The sequence below is a fragment of the Diaporthe citri genome, assembly GCF_014595645.1.
Source record: "Diaporthe citri strain NFHF-8-4 chromosome Unknown scaffold_6, whole genome shotgun sequence".
NCBI lineage: Eukaryota > Fungi > Ascomycota > Sordariomycetes > Diaporthales > Diaporthaceae > Diaporthe > Diaporthe citri.
Genome location: NW_025064851.1, coordinates 952,660 through 969,221, shown reverse-complemented (window position 1 = coordinate 969,221; position 16,562 = coordinate 952,660). Strand labels below are relative to the sequence as shown.

General features: G+C 53.8%; 7 protein-coding genes across 7 annotated transcripts; 1 reads left to right on the top strand and 6 right to left on the bottom strand.

The window, feature by feature from the left end:
* Positions 1-653: 653 nt before the first annotated feature.
* Positions 654-2,254, bottom strand: INS49_012279 (uncharacterized protein; the record flags this gene model as incomplete). Its single annotated transcript, XM_043172983.1, has 5 exons — positions 654-668; positions 969-1,079; positions 1,153-1,561; positions 1,693-2,002; positions 2,056-2,254. The coding sequence occupies 5 exons, from the start codon at positions 2,252-2,254 to the stop codon at positions 654-656; spliced, it is 1,044 nt and encodes a 347-aa protein (XP_043022280.1).
* Positions 2,255-3,349: 1,095 nt separating this feature from the next.
* On the top strand, positions 3,350-5,379 carry INS49_012278 (uncharacterized protein; the record flags this gene model as incomplete). Its single annotated transcript, XM_043172982.1, has 5 exons — positions 3,350-3,421; positions 3,493-3,652; positions 3,925-4,539; positions 4,636-4,797; positions 4,859-5,379. The coding sequence occupies 5 exons, from the start codon at positions 3,350-3,352 to the stop codon at positions 5,377-5,379; spliced, it is 1,530 nt and encodes a 509-aa protein (XP_043022279.1).
* A 199-nt stretch (positions 5,380-5,578) lies between these two features.
* On the bottom strand, positions 5,579-6,543 carry INS49_012277 (uncharacterized protein; the record flags this gene model as incomplete). Its single annotated transcript, XM_043172981.1, has 2 exons — positions 5,579-6,084; positions 6,150-6,543. The coding sequence occupies 2 exons, from the start codon at positions 6,541-6,543 to the stop codon at positions 5,579-5,581; spliced, it is 900 nt and encodes a 299-aa protein (XP_043022278.1).
* Positions 6,544-9,096: 2,553 nt separating this feature from the next.
* On the bottom strand, positions 9,097-9,735 carry INS49_012276 (uncharacterized protein; the record flags this gene model as incomplete). Its single annotated transcript, XM_043172980.1, has 2 exons — positions 9,097-9,250; positions 9,353-9,735. 2 exons carry the CDS (start codon positions 9,733-9,735, stop codon positions 9,097-9,099), a joined length of 537 nt encoding a protein of 178 aa, XP_043022277.1.
* Positions 9,736-10,926: 1,191 nt separating this feature from the next.
* Positions 10,927-12,155, bottom strand: INS49_012275 (uncharacterized protein; the record flags this gene model as incomplete). Its single annotated transcript, XM_043172979.1, has 2 exons — positions 10,927-11,717; positions 11,789-12,155. 2 exons carry the CDS (start codon positions 12,153-12,155, stop codon positions 10,927-10,929), a joined length of 1,158 nt encoding a protein of 385 aa, XP_043022276.1.
* A 968-nt stretch (positions 12,156-13,123) lies between these two features.
* Positions 13,124-14,559, bottom strand: INS49_012274 (uncharacterized protein; the record flags this gene model as incomplete). Its single annotated transcript, XM_043172978.1, has 4 exons — positions 13,124-13,780; positions 13,815-14,174; positions 14,254-14,285; positions 14,352-14,559. 4 exons carry the CDS (start codon positions 14,557-14,559, stop codon positions 13,124-13,126), a joined length of 1,257 nt encoding a protein of 418 aa, XP_043022275.1.
* A 1,215-nt stretch (positions 14,560-15,774) lies between these two features.
* Positions 15,775-16,331, bottom strand: INS49_012273 (uncharacterized protein; the record flags this gene model as incomplete). Its single annotated transcript, XM_043172977.1, has 2 exons — positions 15,775-15,885; positions 15,939-16,331. 2 exons carry the CDS (start codon positions 16,329-16,331, stop codon positions 15,775-15,777), a joined length of 504 nt encoding a protein of 167 aa, XP_043022274.1.
* Positions 16,332-16,562: the final 231 nt, after the last annotated feature.

Below are 16,562 nucleotides of genomic sequence, written 5' to 3'. Positions count from 1 at the left end.
TTTTCGTTGATCGTAATCGCATCATGCCATGGTTTTCAAGAAAGGCGGATTCTACCGCACAAACTGCGAACCCCTCCCGTGCACACATCGGATTAATGCATGGCGAACTCAACCATGCGAGCCAGTTGGAACCCTCGTGATTACATGTATGTAGTGCATGCACACCGGTCCGACTAGTTGGTAAGCACTAAGAGGCAGCATGTGGTGTCTGACATCTCTGTATGCAAGACGGAACTGGCGGGTCCGCCGGTTTATGTATTAGAAGCGCGGGAACCAATGTTGGGAATGAGACGGCCCATTTGGGCCCCACGTTTCTGACAGGAACCACAAGTTCTTATTTCAACGTACATACATGCATCTCTTGACCTATCGAAATCACCCCACGGCACACCACAAAGAAAAGGAAATGGTGTGCACATGATGATCGGTCTGCTTCGATACTAGCTTCCCGATGCGGTGTTACCAACAAGCAACACCAGCTTCCCGTCCCGCTCTACACAGTGTTGATTCCCAACACGCTGACTTTGATCCCAGAAGTGTTTCTCGGTATCACAACGGTGTGGTCCTTCGCCGGCAGCACACAGTCTACCGTGGTGCCTTCCGATAAGTTCATCTTGACACGTCGGACCAGGTTAGCCGTGAGTATGTACATCTCAGCTGTGGCCATGCTGTAATTCCACGGTGTTAGCATAGCCTGAAGCCGCTGTTGTGGGCTGGTAAGGCATACTTGATGCCGAGGCACGATCTCGTCCCCTTCACGAACAGCGAAAGATGGCTTTCAAGGTGCACTCCCTGTTCCGCAGCTCGGACCCAGCGATAAGGATCAAAAGACCAAGGGTCTGGGAACAGCTCCGGGTTGGTGTGGACGAAATAGGTGGCAGTGCTGCAGGGAGTCTGTTGGCTGGCTTAGTGGCGATCTCTTCCCATATTCAGGATATTTTGTTCTTTTCGGACATAGGGGGACTCACACCTGCAGGAATTGACCAGTCCTTGTATTGCAACACCCGGTCCGGTGCTATGCGAGGGTGTCGTGTCAGTGTGCCCATGGACAGTCGGAGGCCCTCGTTTACAACACCCCTCTGTTCGCCGTTAGTCAGACTTGCCGAGCATTATGTGGCCCTTCCTTTATATTGTTGGCCGCAAGCTTCTTACCAACAGGGCTAGATTTTCCAGCGTCGCCAAGGGCGGACACTCTGCTGGATCAGGCATGACCCCCTTGATCTCATCATAGAGCTCTGAGAAGATGCCAGGGTTGTCCAACAGATAAAACATGGTGACGCTGAGGCTGTAGGCCGTAGTCTCCGTCCCGGCGGCCAGAATCACAAACCCTTCGTCCTCGAGGCGCTCAAGGGTCCGCTCCTCCGCCGGGAGCGACGGATCAGCAAGCGCGGCAAACATGTTCTCGTCGGAGGCTTTGGGCTCCTTGGCGTTGAGCACCTCCAACGCCAACGACCTGATGGTGCGGTGGGTCTTCAGCACCACCACAGCTGCCTTGGGCAAGATGCGCCCCACCAGCGATGGAGGCAGCTTCTTTGCTTCTGTGAACCTGAGGGGTATGAACCTGAGCCAATGGCTCAGGGCGAGCACTGCTTTCGTTGCATCGCTCAAGATGTTTTCGGCCCCGGAACCGTCCCAGACAGCCCAGGGAAGCCCCGAATGAGTAGTGCGAGACGGTGTCTGCTGTGAAAGCACAGGGTGCTTAGGTTGGCCAAAGACCCGCTCTGAGAAGCCTCTTCCAGCCTCATGATAAACCGCTCCGCCTTGTCCTGGATTATGGGCTGGAGGTCGGAGATCGACCGCTTGGAGAAGAAATTGGCCAAGCTGTTGCGGCGCGCCTGGTGGAGGTCATGGTCGACGGCCGCAAACATAGAGTTTGTCGTACCGAGGGACCGTGTGAACCGGTAGTCGCCCTCCACCCTTTTCGGGTTACCCGCGTATATCTCATTATAGAATGAGGGATCGCTAATGTGGAGCTCGCGTGGTGTTATTCTCACAATTGGACCTCCCTCTGTCAGTTCGCTGTGAAAAGCTGGGATACTTTACCGACACACGTACCATATTTCTTATGCAGCCTCTCTAGCACCCAGATGAACTCCCCGTCCCGAATGACGGACCAGTAAAACTCGTACAAGTGGGATGCGGCGGCGAGCTTGGGTCCTGGAAATTTGGCCAACGGATGGAAGTACAGGTTGTAGATCGCCTTAGAAAGGCGGTACAAGGCAAATGCCAGGAACAAGACATAGTAAGCCAGCATGTTCGTAGAAGTGTGAAGGGTGATGGAAAGATTGTTTCGCTTATCTTACAGAGAAGTAAGCAATTTCGGCCGTCTTTTATGTTCCCGCCCAGACTTTATCCAACCCCCCGCACGTATTCTTGTACTGCGTCAGCAACCACATGCATGTGTGGAAAGGAAGAGGATTGGTGGTTAATTCTCTGGGCCCACACTTTATTGCATCTGCAGGAGGTTGATTGCAGAGAGTATCATGGAGAGGGAGTACCTCAACATTTATGTCTCAGCAAGCTGGACGGAAAGCTCTCATATCACACTTAAGCCCTACATTGGAGTTGTCAGAGCTGATTCGGAGGACTGGCTGCAAAGGTATACATTTGTCACTAAGACTTCTTGAATACAAATCTCTGACACTAGAAAAAGCGTAATGTGCCTTTCACAAAGGAACAAAGATTCAATATTGCGACTTCTTTTACTTTGTGACAGTTTTATCACCACATGTTCCGAAGGAGATACTGAAAATCGTGAGCCACTGGGACAACGGGGTAAGCTTCCAAACTATCCATCATATCTGCTCAACTGATGGGCGACACATCTCCATCTTCAGATTAATTAATGAATCTTGGAATTAAACTGTGTCATGGTAGTACTTGATGAAGTGGAGCTGAGAGATAACCTGTAAACTGCGCAATCCATCACTTTCAACTTATTGTCCAGCCATCTCCCGGTAGATTGGAATTATACCAATCAGAATCTCCGTCGAATCGTCGTGGGATTGTGTTTGGTTATTCTCATTGCGTGGTGCGTATCTTGCTCTTTGTTATGCCCGAGTTTATAATCCATTCCGTGGCCGCCAGCTTGGCCAACATGACCAAGAACTCAAGTGTCAACAACTAGGAAATATGTCATCTCCAGGTGATTTGAAACATGAGATTACACGAGCGTCATTCTCTGGGCCAACAGAGAGTGAGATCCTGCAATCCCCTCCTTGTCAGCAGTTGGCTTCAGTATTCCTTCCCAACGGGCTCGTCTGTTTTCAAGCTTCATCAGCTTTCGAATTCGAGAGCATCTTCTTCAATCCTCAATACATCTGAAGAAATAAAAGTATTTCACTTCACAATGATTTCTTTGGACACGAACAATGGTATTCTCGCGTCGACTTCTGGCATTTCCCGCCTTCTGTTGCCCCTGGTAGGTTGCCCTGAATGTCTGCACTTCCTGGCTATGTCTCCGTTGCTGACCTGCCTGTCTGGCTCCTTCAGCTGATCAGCTTCATCAGCTTCGCAGTATATCAGTTGCTATACCACCCCCTGAGGAAATTTCCTGGGCCACTGGCTGCTAAGCTCGCAAACGCCTATGGAGCCGCGCATGTCTGGCGCCGACGCCTCCACCTCGCATCACTTGAGCTCCACGAAACGTACGGTAAGCACAAGTCTTGCAACAAGTAATGGTTGTTGGCTGTGTGATCGAAGGCACACCAAGCTCTAGCTCACTCCATCCTTTTTTCTCTCAAGTTCCCCTGTTACGACGGTCTTCAATAGTGGAATCTAGAATTAACGACACAGCACAGGTCCGGTTGTGAGGTTGGCACCCAACCGTCTCGTATTCAACAGCTTGTCAGCCCTACAAGGTATATTGTATCCCAAAGTCCGTGCCTTTCTTTTTCTACATAACACACAGGCTGATATATCTAGATATATACCTCAACCCACGAGTAACCAAGGGCAGAGAATATATCCAACTACGCCAAGGTGGCCGGGGAGCCCCCAGCTTGCTCAACACGCTCGACAAAGAGGATCACCGCAGGAAGAGGCGTGTCATCGCCCCGGTCATCTCAGAAGGCTCCATGAGGGTCTTCGAGCCCCACATGCAGCTGCATATTGATTCCTTCCTCACTCAGCTGCTACGATCCAGCCGCAAGCGAGACATAATCAATATGACGCCGCGGTGCGAGCGCTTGGGCCTCGACGTAGTAGGCGAGCTTGCCTTTGGGTACCCTCTCAACACCCAGACCGACCCAACTCACCGCGTCATTATGGAGCGTCTCAAGACTCGCAGCGACCGCAGTGCCTTGTATTTCTTCTGGCCTCTGCTTCGCTTGCTTGAGTCGCTCTTCAACGTCGGCCGAGGCAGGCACAGCCTCAACGGTTTCTACGGCTCACTCAAGACCATGATCGCCACACGTATGGCCTTTCCAAAAGATGACAGGCACGACTTCTACTCACTTGCATCACGAGATATTAGTCCCGGTGAACCGGGACTTATAAGTAAGGATCTTTGGGCCGAGGCTGTACTTTTCATCGCCGCAGGTAGGTCTCGTACACATGCCTAAGTAAACCGGTTCTTCTTCAGCGTTACATCTCTGGTGACTTACTAACACCGTTCATAATACTTCTTCTCTCAAGATGGAAGTACCACCTCTACGGCCTTAAGCGGCATGTTCTTCTACCTCTCCCGAAACCCAAAAGCCTACGCCCGCCTAGCGTCCGAGATCAGGACCGCATTCACCTCTGCTGGCGAGATCCGCCAGGGCCTGCTGCTCAACAGCTGCACATACCTGAGGTGCAGTCATCGACGAGACGATGCGCATGTCGCCGTCGACCCTCGCCCCGGCCTGGCGCGAACAAGAGACCGCATCGGCCGCAGCGGGCGAGCCCTTCATCGTCGACGGACACGTCATCCCGCCGGGCACGCAGGTTGCCGTGAGCCAATATAGCCTACAACACAATCCGAAATACTTCCCCGACCCGTTCGAGTTCAGGCCGGAGCGCTGGTTGGCCCCTGAATCTGAGGACGGTGTACCTATTCCCGAGACGGCCGAGCAGCGAGATGCGCGCACCGCCATGAGGCGCGCTTTTATGCCGTTCTCGATCGGTGACCGCTCCTGTGCTGGCAAGTCGATGGCCTACCTTGAGATGAGGCTGACTATTGCCAAAACATTTTGGTACTTCGACTTTGAGAAGGCGCCTGGCGAGGCTGGTGAGCTGGGTGGGGGTTGGGCCGGCAGGACAGACAGCCGTGGCAGACGAGATGAGTTCCAATTGTACGATAGCATTGCTGTGGATCACACAGGTCCTAATGTGGTATTCCTGCCGCGTGGTCGCTACTATGAGGAACTTAGCTCTGAGAAGGTATGGCAAAGCATTTGAATATAGCATAGACTTGGCATCTACCATGACAATGAAAACTCATCGTGAGTTTAAACATGATAAATGGCTTGCCATTTTACCTATCGGCTTGATGTAGCTGTTGGAACATGGCATAACTTGAAGTTCAGAATTAGGCGTCCCCATCTCGTTGGTTTTGATATCTTTTGAAATTTATTCATTAGAAGTAGTACAATAAATTTTACTTGCCAACCTTCATAGCACTATCAGCACACTTGTCTGCGTTCTGCTCCTCCCCGATCTTTGCATGACGCTGTTCTACAGTCTCCATCTCCTGTATGGCCTGTTTTATGCGTTCCAGTGTGGTTTCCTTGAACTCCCATTCACCCCAATTCTCTTTGAGTTCCACCAGCCGCTGTCTCCAGGCCTGCCATTTCTGCAAAGCCGAGCCAATCGGCCTTAATATTTTCCAGGTATCCTGAACTTCCAAGCCTCCCTCCCACTCATTTAATGCAATGTATATAGCATCCGCAGAGCGCAGAAGCCACTCAGTAGCAATCCAGAGCCCGCAGTCGAACGCCATGCCCTTCTCACGAGTTGCCCCAAGGGCGTGGCTGAGCTCGTTTCCTGGCCAATTCATCCACTTCGTGTAGCCGGCACCTGTCAGCCTCGCAGTGAACGAAGTAAGTCTTTGAAAGTTTGTGATTTTTTCTCGGGGAGCCTGTTCCCCAAAGCAAGCGATCGGGTCTGTCAGAAGAATGATTGTCAGCAAAACGTTGATCAAGTAGATTTCTCAAACGGGGGTTTTGTACCTTGCCGCACATCTGTAATGAACATCAACAATTCTGGCAAACTCTCCCAGTCGTCCCAGAATGTGTCACCTTTGCCAAACTTCTCGTTGGGCTCCGTCCGCTTGCATAAGCTGATCACAGCGTCGGTCAGGATGTCTTGGTAAACATGGTCATGGGGAATTTGCCAAATGATGGCAACCACCACCATCGAGAATCGCCACATAACGTCTTGGGACTCCTTTCGGGATCCTACTGAGGTGCAGAGGTAGATCGTGCTGTTTTCGATGGCGCGGGACTTTGCCTGTGAGTCCGACAGTCTTGAGCTTTGCAAAGCGTTCACAATGGTCTGGTAGAAGAATGCTTGCTTTGGAGCAGCAAGCCATTCTGGGGCCGAAACATCAAGATCGATATCCATGATGGTTCAGATTTGTAGTGAAAAATCTTGTTGTATTGAAGAATGAGTTTGAGTCTGGATGATTATCAGAGGATAAATTGTGACTGTTGGCTAGAAGTTGGAGTTCAACAAGTTTGGGAGTTCCGCTGACGTGGTCAAGAGACGTTGAAGTGCAAGACTTGGTCAAGGTTGCAAGATACTTTGAAATAAATGAATGAAAGAAACAATCGCAGACCGTTATAAAGTTCTGCCCATGAATACTCTGTACTAAGCTGTGACCCGGCTATGTGTGAGCCGTCACTATGAATGAGCAGGTGGGCTCAATTAGTCACTAGCCGTGGGTTTGCCTGCCTACCGTCAACTGATGGCTGCAACCGAGTTACTGTAATGTTTGTCATTCTGAATACATGAAATTCCACATAGCATGCTCATTGTGACATTGTGGTATGAAAGGTGTGTACAGAGGTTGTGGTTTCAGGATGCGTGCACCTCACGTGAGCACGGTTTCCGCACACATTGGCATGCAGTATTATTATACAGTACCAGACTCAGTAGCTTTCACAGACGTAGAAGCGGTGTCTGTAACATGCGAGAGCATGAAATTTCAAGTCCCACTACAGAAGGTGATAGCGGACGTTGGCTCAGCTTCAAGTACAGGCCCATCATTTATAGCTAATCATAGCAAACATGGACCGAAATCGCACATACCCAGGGTTTGGTGAACACATTGGGATGAATTTCTACAAGTTAACATTGGTCTTTCAGTACTATTACATGAACATACAGCATTATGACAGGATTGGAACTACCACATCGAAGGATTCGTTTGGCCCAGCGCACCTCAATGTCGCTGGTATTGTTGTAAATAGCTTGCAGAACTGATGGAATGTTCTAGTTTATCAAAATATCATACAGACTCAAATAGTAGCAAGTAAAAACTGGTGAAAGCATGTGCTAGGGCTGCAAGTCTAGTAGCGCATTCATTAGTGCTAGCACGTCCTCAGAACACCCACCCGAGACGTCACAAAGTGACTCGCGAAGACTTGAGGTGGCTCGAGGGTAGTCAAGGGGACGGTATACCAGTTTGGTCCAGGCAGAAGATTCAATGCCTTGTATGCAAAGCTTTGCAAATCACAATGCTGGATATAAATAAACAGCACCTCGGCAGTATGGGGGACCGGGGAAAATTGCCCATAGACATTCTCACTAAATTTCTATCCACAGCCCAGTTATAAAACCCATTTCCGCAATTCAAATTCAAGTTTTACTTGACCTGGTCAATTTCTTTATTAGGATCCAATACTTATCTGCATCCTGCTATGTCTTCCTCAGGGTCAAGGCGTCATCCAGGTTGTAGCCACCGGCAAGGCCAGAGGCGCCGGCCTGCATCTTCCTTGCAGTCCCGATATAGGCCAGACTACAATTCATACGAGCTACTAGCAACCTCTTCCCTCACTTCACACTGCACGTCATACTCTGAATCTGATCATAGCAAGCCTGCCTCGGAGACTCACATTGAGTCCTCGTCAAGCGCAACCGTCAAATCGGAAAGCCCAACTAGGGATTCTTCACACGTAGGCAAGGTGCCCTGATCCTGTTTCTCATGTAGCTCAAAATATTTGTAGTATACCTTCGACTGGAAGTCCCACAAAAAGAAAGACAGGCTAGGACGCATACGTGCGAGTGATGCTCGTGAACAAGTCCAAAATGCCCCAGCTCCCGGCGTGGGTCCTCGTTATCCCAGTGCATATCACAATGCTACACTGAGGGCACAACTGCTCTGGACTTTCAAGTCCCTCGGCCCCGACAACATATACCTTTGTTTTCCGGAAGACAGCAACCACCACACCCGCTCTATAGATGTGATCCCCGTCCTTATAGGGCTGTGTATAACGACACTGACCGGACGACCTTCGACGCAATATACCACGATGTACGGAAGCCCCCACCCAGAAATGGCTATCCCCAATTCAGTTTGGGGAATTTTCATCCTAGGTCTGGACACTGAGATTGCCATGTGGCGGTTCGTGACAATTTCTGTACTCTGAGAATTTGGTAGGAAAAAGTTCGGGGTCGTAAGCTGTGCTAGAATAAACACTAACTTGGAGCACAGAAAAATGTCAATCTTTTATTTCCTACTACTCTTTCTTTTCCTCCAAATCCTGTAAGCTCACTGGTTTGGACACTTTTGTGTAAGTTATAATAATTCTGGGACCTTGGGTGACAGTAATTAGTTTGCTATACAATACTAGCTGGTCCTAAATGTGTGTAACTACTACGCAAGTAGGTGATATTACGGGTACTCCTTTCTACACTCAATGAGGTAACTCGTTTACATTCCTTGATGTATTCAACTCTGCCGGACGATCAATTGCAGGAAGCTCTGATTGGAGGCTGCTCGGAGCTTGCGATTCTGCCGCGGGAGTGCTGTAGGCTTCCATCACCTTGGGTTGTTCTGGCCCTCTGCCCCTTCCTCCCCCAGCACGCCTTCTCCGCCACACCAAGAACACCCCAAGGGCAACAAGAAGTATCCCCAATACCGCACCAACAGTGGCCCCGACTGTTACTCCCAGATTATTGGAATTTCTGGCCGTCGAAACCGCAGCGCTCGAGGTTGAGATCGGTGTCGATGTCGCCCCGGTGGTGTCGGTCACAGTGCTGCTGGTAGGACTCGGAGTGGCTGTGCTGGAGGCAGCCACATTGAGCCCGTTCAGGTGCCAGCCGAAGACTGTCAAGGTCGTGCTGTCAGGAACGACAGTCGACGTGCTGGCCTGGCCTGATAGCCGGAACCACGTCAGCGACTCCCCGGGGGGTGAGAGTTGATGTGCACTGCGAGGGGAACGTAGCCTTTGCGAAGTTGGCGACGTTGAGTCTGTAGTGCGACGGGCAGCATATGGTCTGCTTCGTGTGGCTGTCGAGCGTCGACGTATAAGCTTCGTAGTATGCCTCGGGACAGGTGAAGACTGGGCCCAGGACTGTTGTTGGCAGGGCGGCTTGGGTCCACCATGCTGACGCTTCGGGTGGCCAACAGGTCGAAAGTCTGTTGTCAACGTTCTGCGCATACCAAGGATCCCATCCCAAGAAAATCCCACCGATCTGCTGGTACACCCCTGAAGCGCAGTCCGTTCCAGCAGAGGGCCAGGCTGTCGTCAATGGGAGGTAAGATGTTGTGGCCCCGTTCTCAGTTGTCAGGAAAGGTGTTGCACTTGTCATTCTGTGGTGTTGATGGAGGCGTCTGTGTTGATATTGAACCAGGCCAGCACCAATGTCGTCGTGTAGCCAAATCAAACTCGGCAAAGGAATGCGAGAATTACAGAGCGGAGGTGATCATTAATGAGTTTTGCTTTGTGCTCAGAAAGGTGTTTCATGGGCTGGGGTCCATATAAGAAGACCAGCGCATACATCCAGGCTGAGCCCGACGGACGGCGGCCAAAGTGGCTTGCAGGTAGGGAAATTACGGAGGCATACTCTGCACCAATTGCCTGCAGGCGCAGCCCTGTATCTCGCTTCTGATCCTACTTGTATGGCCCCCAGAGAGGCCTAATGGCACGCCGACCCCACGTTGCATTGAAGGATTCGTGCCTCGTGGATCAAACTCATGCTGAAATGCCATCCTTGGAATCCTTCTACGACGATAGGCCGGGAAAGCCAAGTCACACCACAGCAGATATGGCTTGGAACTTACACCGGCGCGTAGCTCAACAATACTTGAACAACACGGAGACGCACTTGACAGCCACAGGTTTCTATGTGTACCGCAAAACTTCAAATGTCACAAGAAAGAGGTCGCCCACGCGGGGTAGTGCAATAAAATGCTGTTCCAGAAGAGGTCGTCCCAGATCGGGCCTTCCCAGGTCCACCATTATAATCCGCCTTGGTAATTTCTAGTATGCTATCCAGGTTTTAGCAAATCCCGCCGACACTACCAAGGTATAATGACCAATTTCTGCCCTTCTAATAAGCTAGGACAGAAACTGAAACGTCTTCCTTTGCATGACTTGGAATTCTCTCTGAGAGACCCTCCCAATAATCGCCTGCAGAATAGATATTACTTATTTTCTGTGCAGAGCACCCCTTGCAGACGTTAAGGTCATATTATGGTCAGCCAGAATGTGAATTATGAACGCAACAGCCGAGGATATTTATCCCAGGGTTGAAGGATGTAAGTGAACGCCCACATCCACATGTCTATACCCAGATTATGCCGAAGCCAAAATCTATATCCCCTTGGTATGCGGAGTACAGCTAAATCAGGCGAGGCTGCCCCCTACGGTGTTGACAAGCACACGCAAATACACAAGTTGACATCTACAGCACCCTCACAGATGCTTGCCGCTGCAACATGATATCTCCAACGTCTTTGTAAGACAGACCCAGAACATGCGAAATCTACCCCATCAGCTCTCACGAACCAAACAACATCCCAAGTTTATCAAGCCCAACATTCCCCCCACTAAACACAACCCCAACATCCCACCCCTCAGGCCCAGCCTCCCTCTCCACCAGCGCCCGGAACTCCTCGTTGAACAGCACGACGGCGAGCGGCACCGCAGAGCTGGGCTCGACGACGACCTTCATGCGCTCGAGGACGAGCCGCAGCGCCGCCGCGATCTGCGCCTCGGTCACGGCGAACACAGCCTGCACCAGCTTCCTGTCGTGAATGATGCTCCACGGTATCGCACCGACGGGCGTGCGCAGGCCGTCGGCGACCGTCAGGGTGGACACGCTCTCGACGCGCTTGCCCGCCGCCAGACCGCGCCGGCAGTCGTCCGCGCCCTGGAACGACGGCTCGGCGCCGAACACGCGGATCCCGGTCCCCTCGCACGACAGCGCCACGCCGGAGAGCATGCCGCCGCCGCCGCAGGGCGTGATGATTGCGTCCAGGCCTTTCTTCTCCGTGCCCCTGTCGCTCGCCATCAGCTCGTCCACCTGGTCCTGGAACTCAAGGCCCATCGTGCCCTGGCCGAGGACGATGTCCGGGTGGTCGTAGGGCGGCACGAGCGTGGCGCCCGTCTCGGCCATGACGCGCGCCGCGACGGCCTCGCGCTCGACAGACGTCGACCCGCTGAAAACGACGTTGGCGCCGTACCCCTTGGTCGCGGCGACCTTGCCCGGCGCCGAGATCTCGGGCATGATGATGTGCGCGGGGATGCCGGACTCACGGGCCGCGAGGGCGAGGGCCTGCGCGTGGTTTCCTGTGGGTGTATGTGGTGTTAGATGAAGTAGATGAGGCGTGAAGGCAAGTAAAATAAAAGAAGGAACTCACCACTGCTATGCGTGACCACCCCCCTCTTCAGCCCCCCACCAGCAACCCACCCCTCATCGGCCTTGAGCCTCTCGACGGCGTGGAACGCCCCGCGCACCTTGAACGCCCCGACCCGCTGCAGGTTCTCGCACTTGAACCACAGCCGGATGACCGGGCGCGCCTTCGTCTCCCTCTTTTCCTCACCACCGTTCTCATCACTCCCCGCCGCCTCTCTGTCCCCGGGCCTGTCCCCCGCCGGCGTCGACGCCAGCCGCGTCAGCGTCGAGTTGGTCAGCACCGGCGTGCGGTGGACGTGCGGCCGCACGAGGTCGTGCGCCGCGACCACCGAGGCGCGCGTCAGCGGCGGGCAGGTCTTTGGGTCCGCCATTGTGTGCCTTTGTTAATGGCGGGCTTCAGCGATGCCAACACCTGTGCCTGTGCCGTGATGCTCCCGTTGCTGTGCGAGCCTGTGGTGGTATTTAGACACCGTTCAGTTCCGCCGTGTTGTCAGGGTCGCTTCGAGAGTCCCTCTGCAGAGGTCACCGTCCAGCCAGACGGCTCGAGTCTATTAACCAAAGAGTGTGTAAATGTGTATATACACAATATCTACGAGAGGACCAAATGACCCAATGGCGTGTGGCGTGCTGCGTGTAAGCCAGTCGACAACAAAAGTGGAGGTGGCAAGTATGACGGGAGAAGTCACAGCGATGAGGATGAAAATAGAAGGAGACCGACACAGGGGACGGCGCGACTTTAAATGCACACGCAGTCGAAGCGGCGGGCAAAATGATAGATATCCTTGACTCGGTTCGCCTCAATCCGCAGCGGCGGTTGTTGATTCCAGAGGTCTGCCAGACGCCGTCGTCATGCTCAAATGCGCGAGCCGCATGAGGGGAGCGCGGGCCGGCCGAGACCGGAAGCCGGACGGGCACGCACATTCACAATTCACCTCCGGGCTTCATTTGATGGTCTGCAATTGGCAGTGACAGGAGCATGCTCACTATACACAGGCACTATACCACCAAGCATCATGTCACCAATGAGCAACGCGAAGACGAATGATTTAAACCACCAGAACTTTTTTCTTTCTCGAGCCCCAAGATTCCGGGAACCGCGAAAAAAGTATTTCACGGATAAAAATAAAAAATTGGATATAAAATACACAATCCCCATACTTTTTCCCATCTTGCCAGCGCGAAACGCACGCAACGCATTCCCCGTGACCTAGGACAGTTTTCCAGAACCATTCCTCTCGAGTAAATAGACAAGCCAAAAGTGATCAGCAGCCCTCATCAACCACTTCAGACTTCTCTTCCCCTAAATTTTCAGTGACCGAGCAAGACGGATTGATCCATCTTACTTCTGGTTCTCAGGACGCAGGGAGCGGACGGCCTTTCCGGCGCGCCAGATCTCCAGGCCGCGGATCTCCTCCATCTCGGCCTCGAACTTCTCGCGGTAGTCGGGCTGGCCGTTGTAGTCGAGCGAGCGCTTGGTCTCGCTGCCGTCCTTGACAGAGTCGTACAGCTGGTTGAAGACGGGCTTGAGGGCGTCCTTGAAGCGGGGCGACCAGTCGATGGCGCCACGGCGGGCCGTGGTCGAGCAGGCCTCGTACATCCAGTCCATGCCGTTGGCGCCGATCAGGGGGTACAGCGATTGGGTCGCCTCCTCGACGGTCTCGTTGAAGGCCTCGCTGGGGGAGTGGCCGCGCTCGCGGAGGACCTCGTACTGGGCGAGGAACATGCCGTGGATACCGCCCATCAGGCAGCCACGCTCTCCGTAGAGGTCAGAGTACACCTCCTTCTCGAAGGTGGTCTTGTACAGGTATCCGGAGCCGACGGCGACGCCCATGGCGATGGCCTTCTCCTCGGCCTTGCCGGTGACGTCCTGGTAGACGGCGACGGACGAGTTGATGCCACGGCCCTCACGGAAAAGGGAACGCACGGTACGGCCGGAGCCCTTGGGGGCGACGAGGATGACATCGACGTCCGTGGGGACGTCGACCTTGGTCAGGTCCTTGAAGACGGGGGAGAAACCGTGGGAGAAGTACAGGGTCTGGAGTGACGCACAATGTTAGCCTTGGGGGATAGAGCAAGGACTTGTATGTGTTTAGCTCGCTGGAATGACTCGCCTTTCCCTTGGTGATCTGAGGCTTCAGGTGGGGCCAGGTCTCTGACTGGGCAGCATCGGACAGCAGGTTCATGATGATGGTGCCCTTGGAGATGGCCTCGTCGACCTCGAACAGGTTCTTGCCGGGGACCCAGCCATCCTGGATGGCGTCCTTCCAGGACTTGCCGTTCTTTCGCACACCGATGATGACGTTCAGGCCGTTGTCACGGAGGTTGAGACCCTGGCCATGGCCCTGGGAGCCGTAGCCGATCAGGGCGAGGGTGTCGTTCTTGAAGTAGTCCTGTGGTTGTCATCAGCAGACTGGTCGCCCAGAGCAGCGCTGAAGCTGCTGTGAGGTCGAAGGGGGCTAGGTGACTCACCAGGAGCTTCTCCTTGGGCCAGTCGTCACGCTCTGTTGGGGAGGGGCAATTAGAGTCAGAGGCGCCAATGCATCAATTGAGGCGGGCTCGAGGCTCACCGTAGACGGTCTCCTTGTGGCCGGCAAAGTCAACAGTCTTGACACCACGGATCTGCTGCTGGACGGGGCGGGCCAGAGCAGGGCGGGCGACGGCAGAGGTGCGCGAGGCGGCGTTCAGAGCAGCGACGAATGTGCGTCTCTGGACGGTGTTCTTGGTCAATTGACGGGCGGCGGGCCGCAGGGCGGACGAGAAACCTCTGGCAGACATTGTGAGGGCTGTTCTAAGTGGAGATTGGGGTCACGAGAAGGGGTTGGAGAAAAGCAGGAGAGGAAGGAGGGAAGGAGGAGAGGGATGTGGTGTTGATCGAGCGAGCTTCGAAGCTTATACCGGGGCACCTACCACCCAGGCCCCAGACCAAACCCAGAGCTCCGATCTGCTCGACTCACCGAATGGTGTTGGACCAATTTTTTTTCACGTCAGCTCCGAGCTCGCTCGCCCTATCTCCTTTGGGGCCTGCACCCAGCACGGTGCAGCACGGGTAGAGGCCCTGCGTTGCTGTGACAGTGGGGCTAGGGTCCCGGCTGGGGGGGGGGGGCCAAACGGAGCCAATGGAGCAAACCTCCAACTCACGCCCGTCTGGGGAACAGGGGGGGTCACTGCCTTGGCCTGTCTGGCCTGTCTAGCTGCTATCCACCGCGAAGAGTCATCGCCCAGTCAAGTGCGAAGGAAAAGACGACTCTCGTCAGTGTTCTCGTCTGCCGCGTGTCGCCGTTTCAGTCTCAGTCCTCACTTGGTATGCAGAGATATGGTCCAGACGCAGCCAAGAGAAGCCCAATACTCCCGTTTCAAGCTTGGGAAAAGAGCCAGGCAGAGTCGCACAATGCACCGTTCCTCAAGATGCGATACCCATGCGTCGAGCAGGTATCACAAAACACAGAACTTTTCCAGTCCGGAGCATCTGTTTTCAATTTCTGCCGTGTGTGACAGGCCTTTCATGATAATATCAGTTGTAGTAGTGGTAGTCGCTCATGAAGCCCAGCCTTGCCTCACACCTCGTCATTGTTCTCGATCGATTCCTGGTCTATCATGTCTCTTCCTTCCACTCTCCGTATCCGACTTTCTGCCACCTGTAGAAAAAAAAAAGAAAAAGACATCTAGACACTTCGCCGAAAATGGGCGCCTCGCTGTGATCGTAATGCCCACCACGTTTCCGCTCGCCCCATCCTCCCCTGCCAGTCTGATATGTGACAGTTCGAGATGCCTTCTTTCGTCCTCCCAGCTTCTTCACGTGCCCGTGCCGTCCTTCCCCATTCTCAGTGTGTAATGTTCTATTGCTGCAATGACCCGCTGCAAGGAGTACGACCGCAGCGGTGACTCGGGCATTCATTGAAAGGGTGGCGGTCTGCGAAGACTATGCCTGCCTTCGATAGCCTCATCGTCCCTCCTCCTCTTGTTCCCCTTCTTCGGGGTGGCCGAAGCCGCTCACTTCAGCACCCGGTCGAAGCTGACGCCCCGGACGGAGCCGCCGGCCATGCTAGATCGGACGTTGCGCTTGAAGCCCTCGCGGTTGTTTCGCAGGTCCTCGGCGGCCTCCTTGTTGAGCGGGTCGCTGGCGTTGGGCTCGAGGAAGAGGACTGCAGGCCGACGATGACGGCGTTGAGGTTGAGAACGGGCTTCCAGTCCTCGCGCAGGATGTTGAGGCACACCTTGCCCTCGAGGTCGATGTTGGGGTGGTAGATCTTCTGCGTGCAGCGCACCTTTGGCGGCTCGTGCGGGAACCCCTGGTTGATGTCGAAGTCGAACGTGAACCGCCCGCCCCGGTACATGCCCTCGTCCGGCTCGATGGTCAGCACGAACCGCAGGATGTTGTCCGGGTCCGGGAACTCCGTCTTCATCGTCGTCCCCAGGGATAGCTCAGAGAGGTCCTTTTGCACCCGCAGCTGCGCCGCCGTCACCTTCTTCTTCTTGCCCCCGGCTGCCGCGCCTTCCGCCGCGTCGGCCTTCTGCTGCTCCTTCTTGATCGACCATATCTTCAACATCTTGCCCGCCTGTGCGATGGGTGGCCGCCCCAGGAATCTGTTTCCGTGTTCTTGGGTTCAGGGGACGGGAGTGGAGTAGTTGGGTGTGTGTGTGAGAGGATGTCGAGTGTCGCGTGCGAGGCGTGGGTAATGAGGCGAGGGTGGCTGCGATGGTTGGGTTGGTGTGCTTCTGGATAAGGTTACGAAGTTGAAGTCCTGATATCAATACTAGGTATTAACCCAGATGAAGAA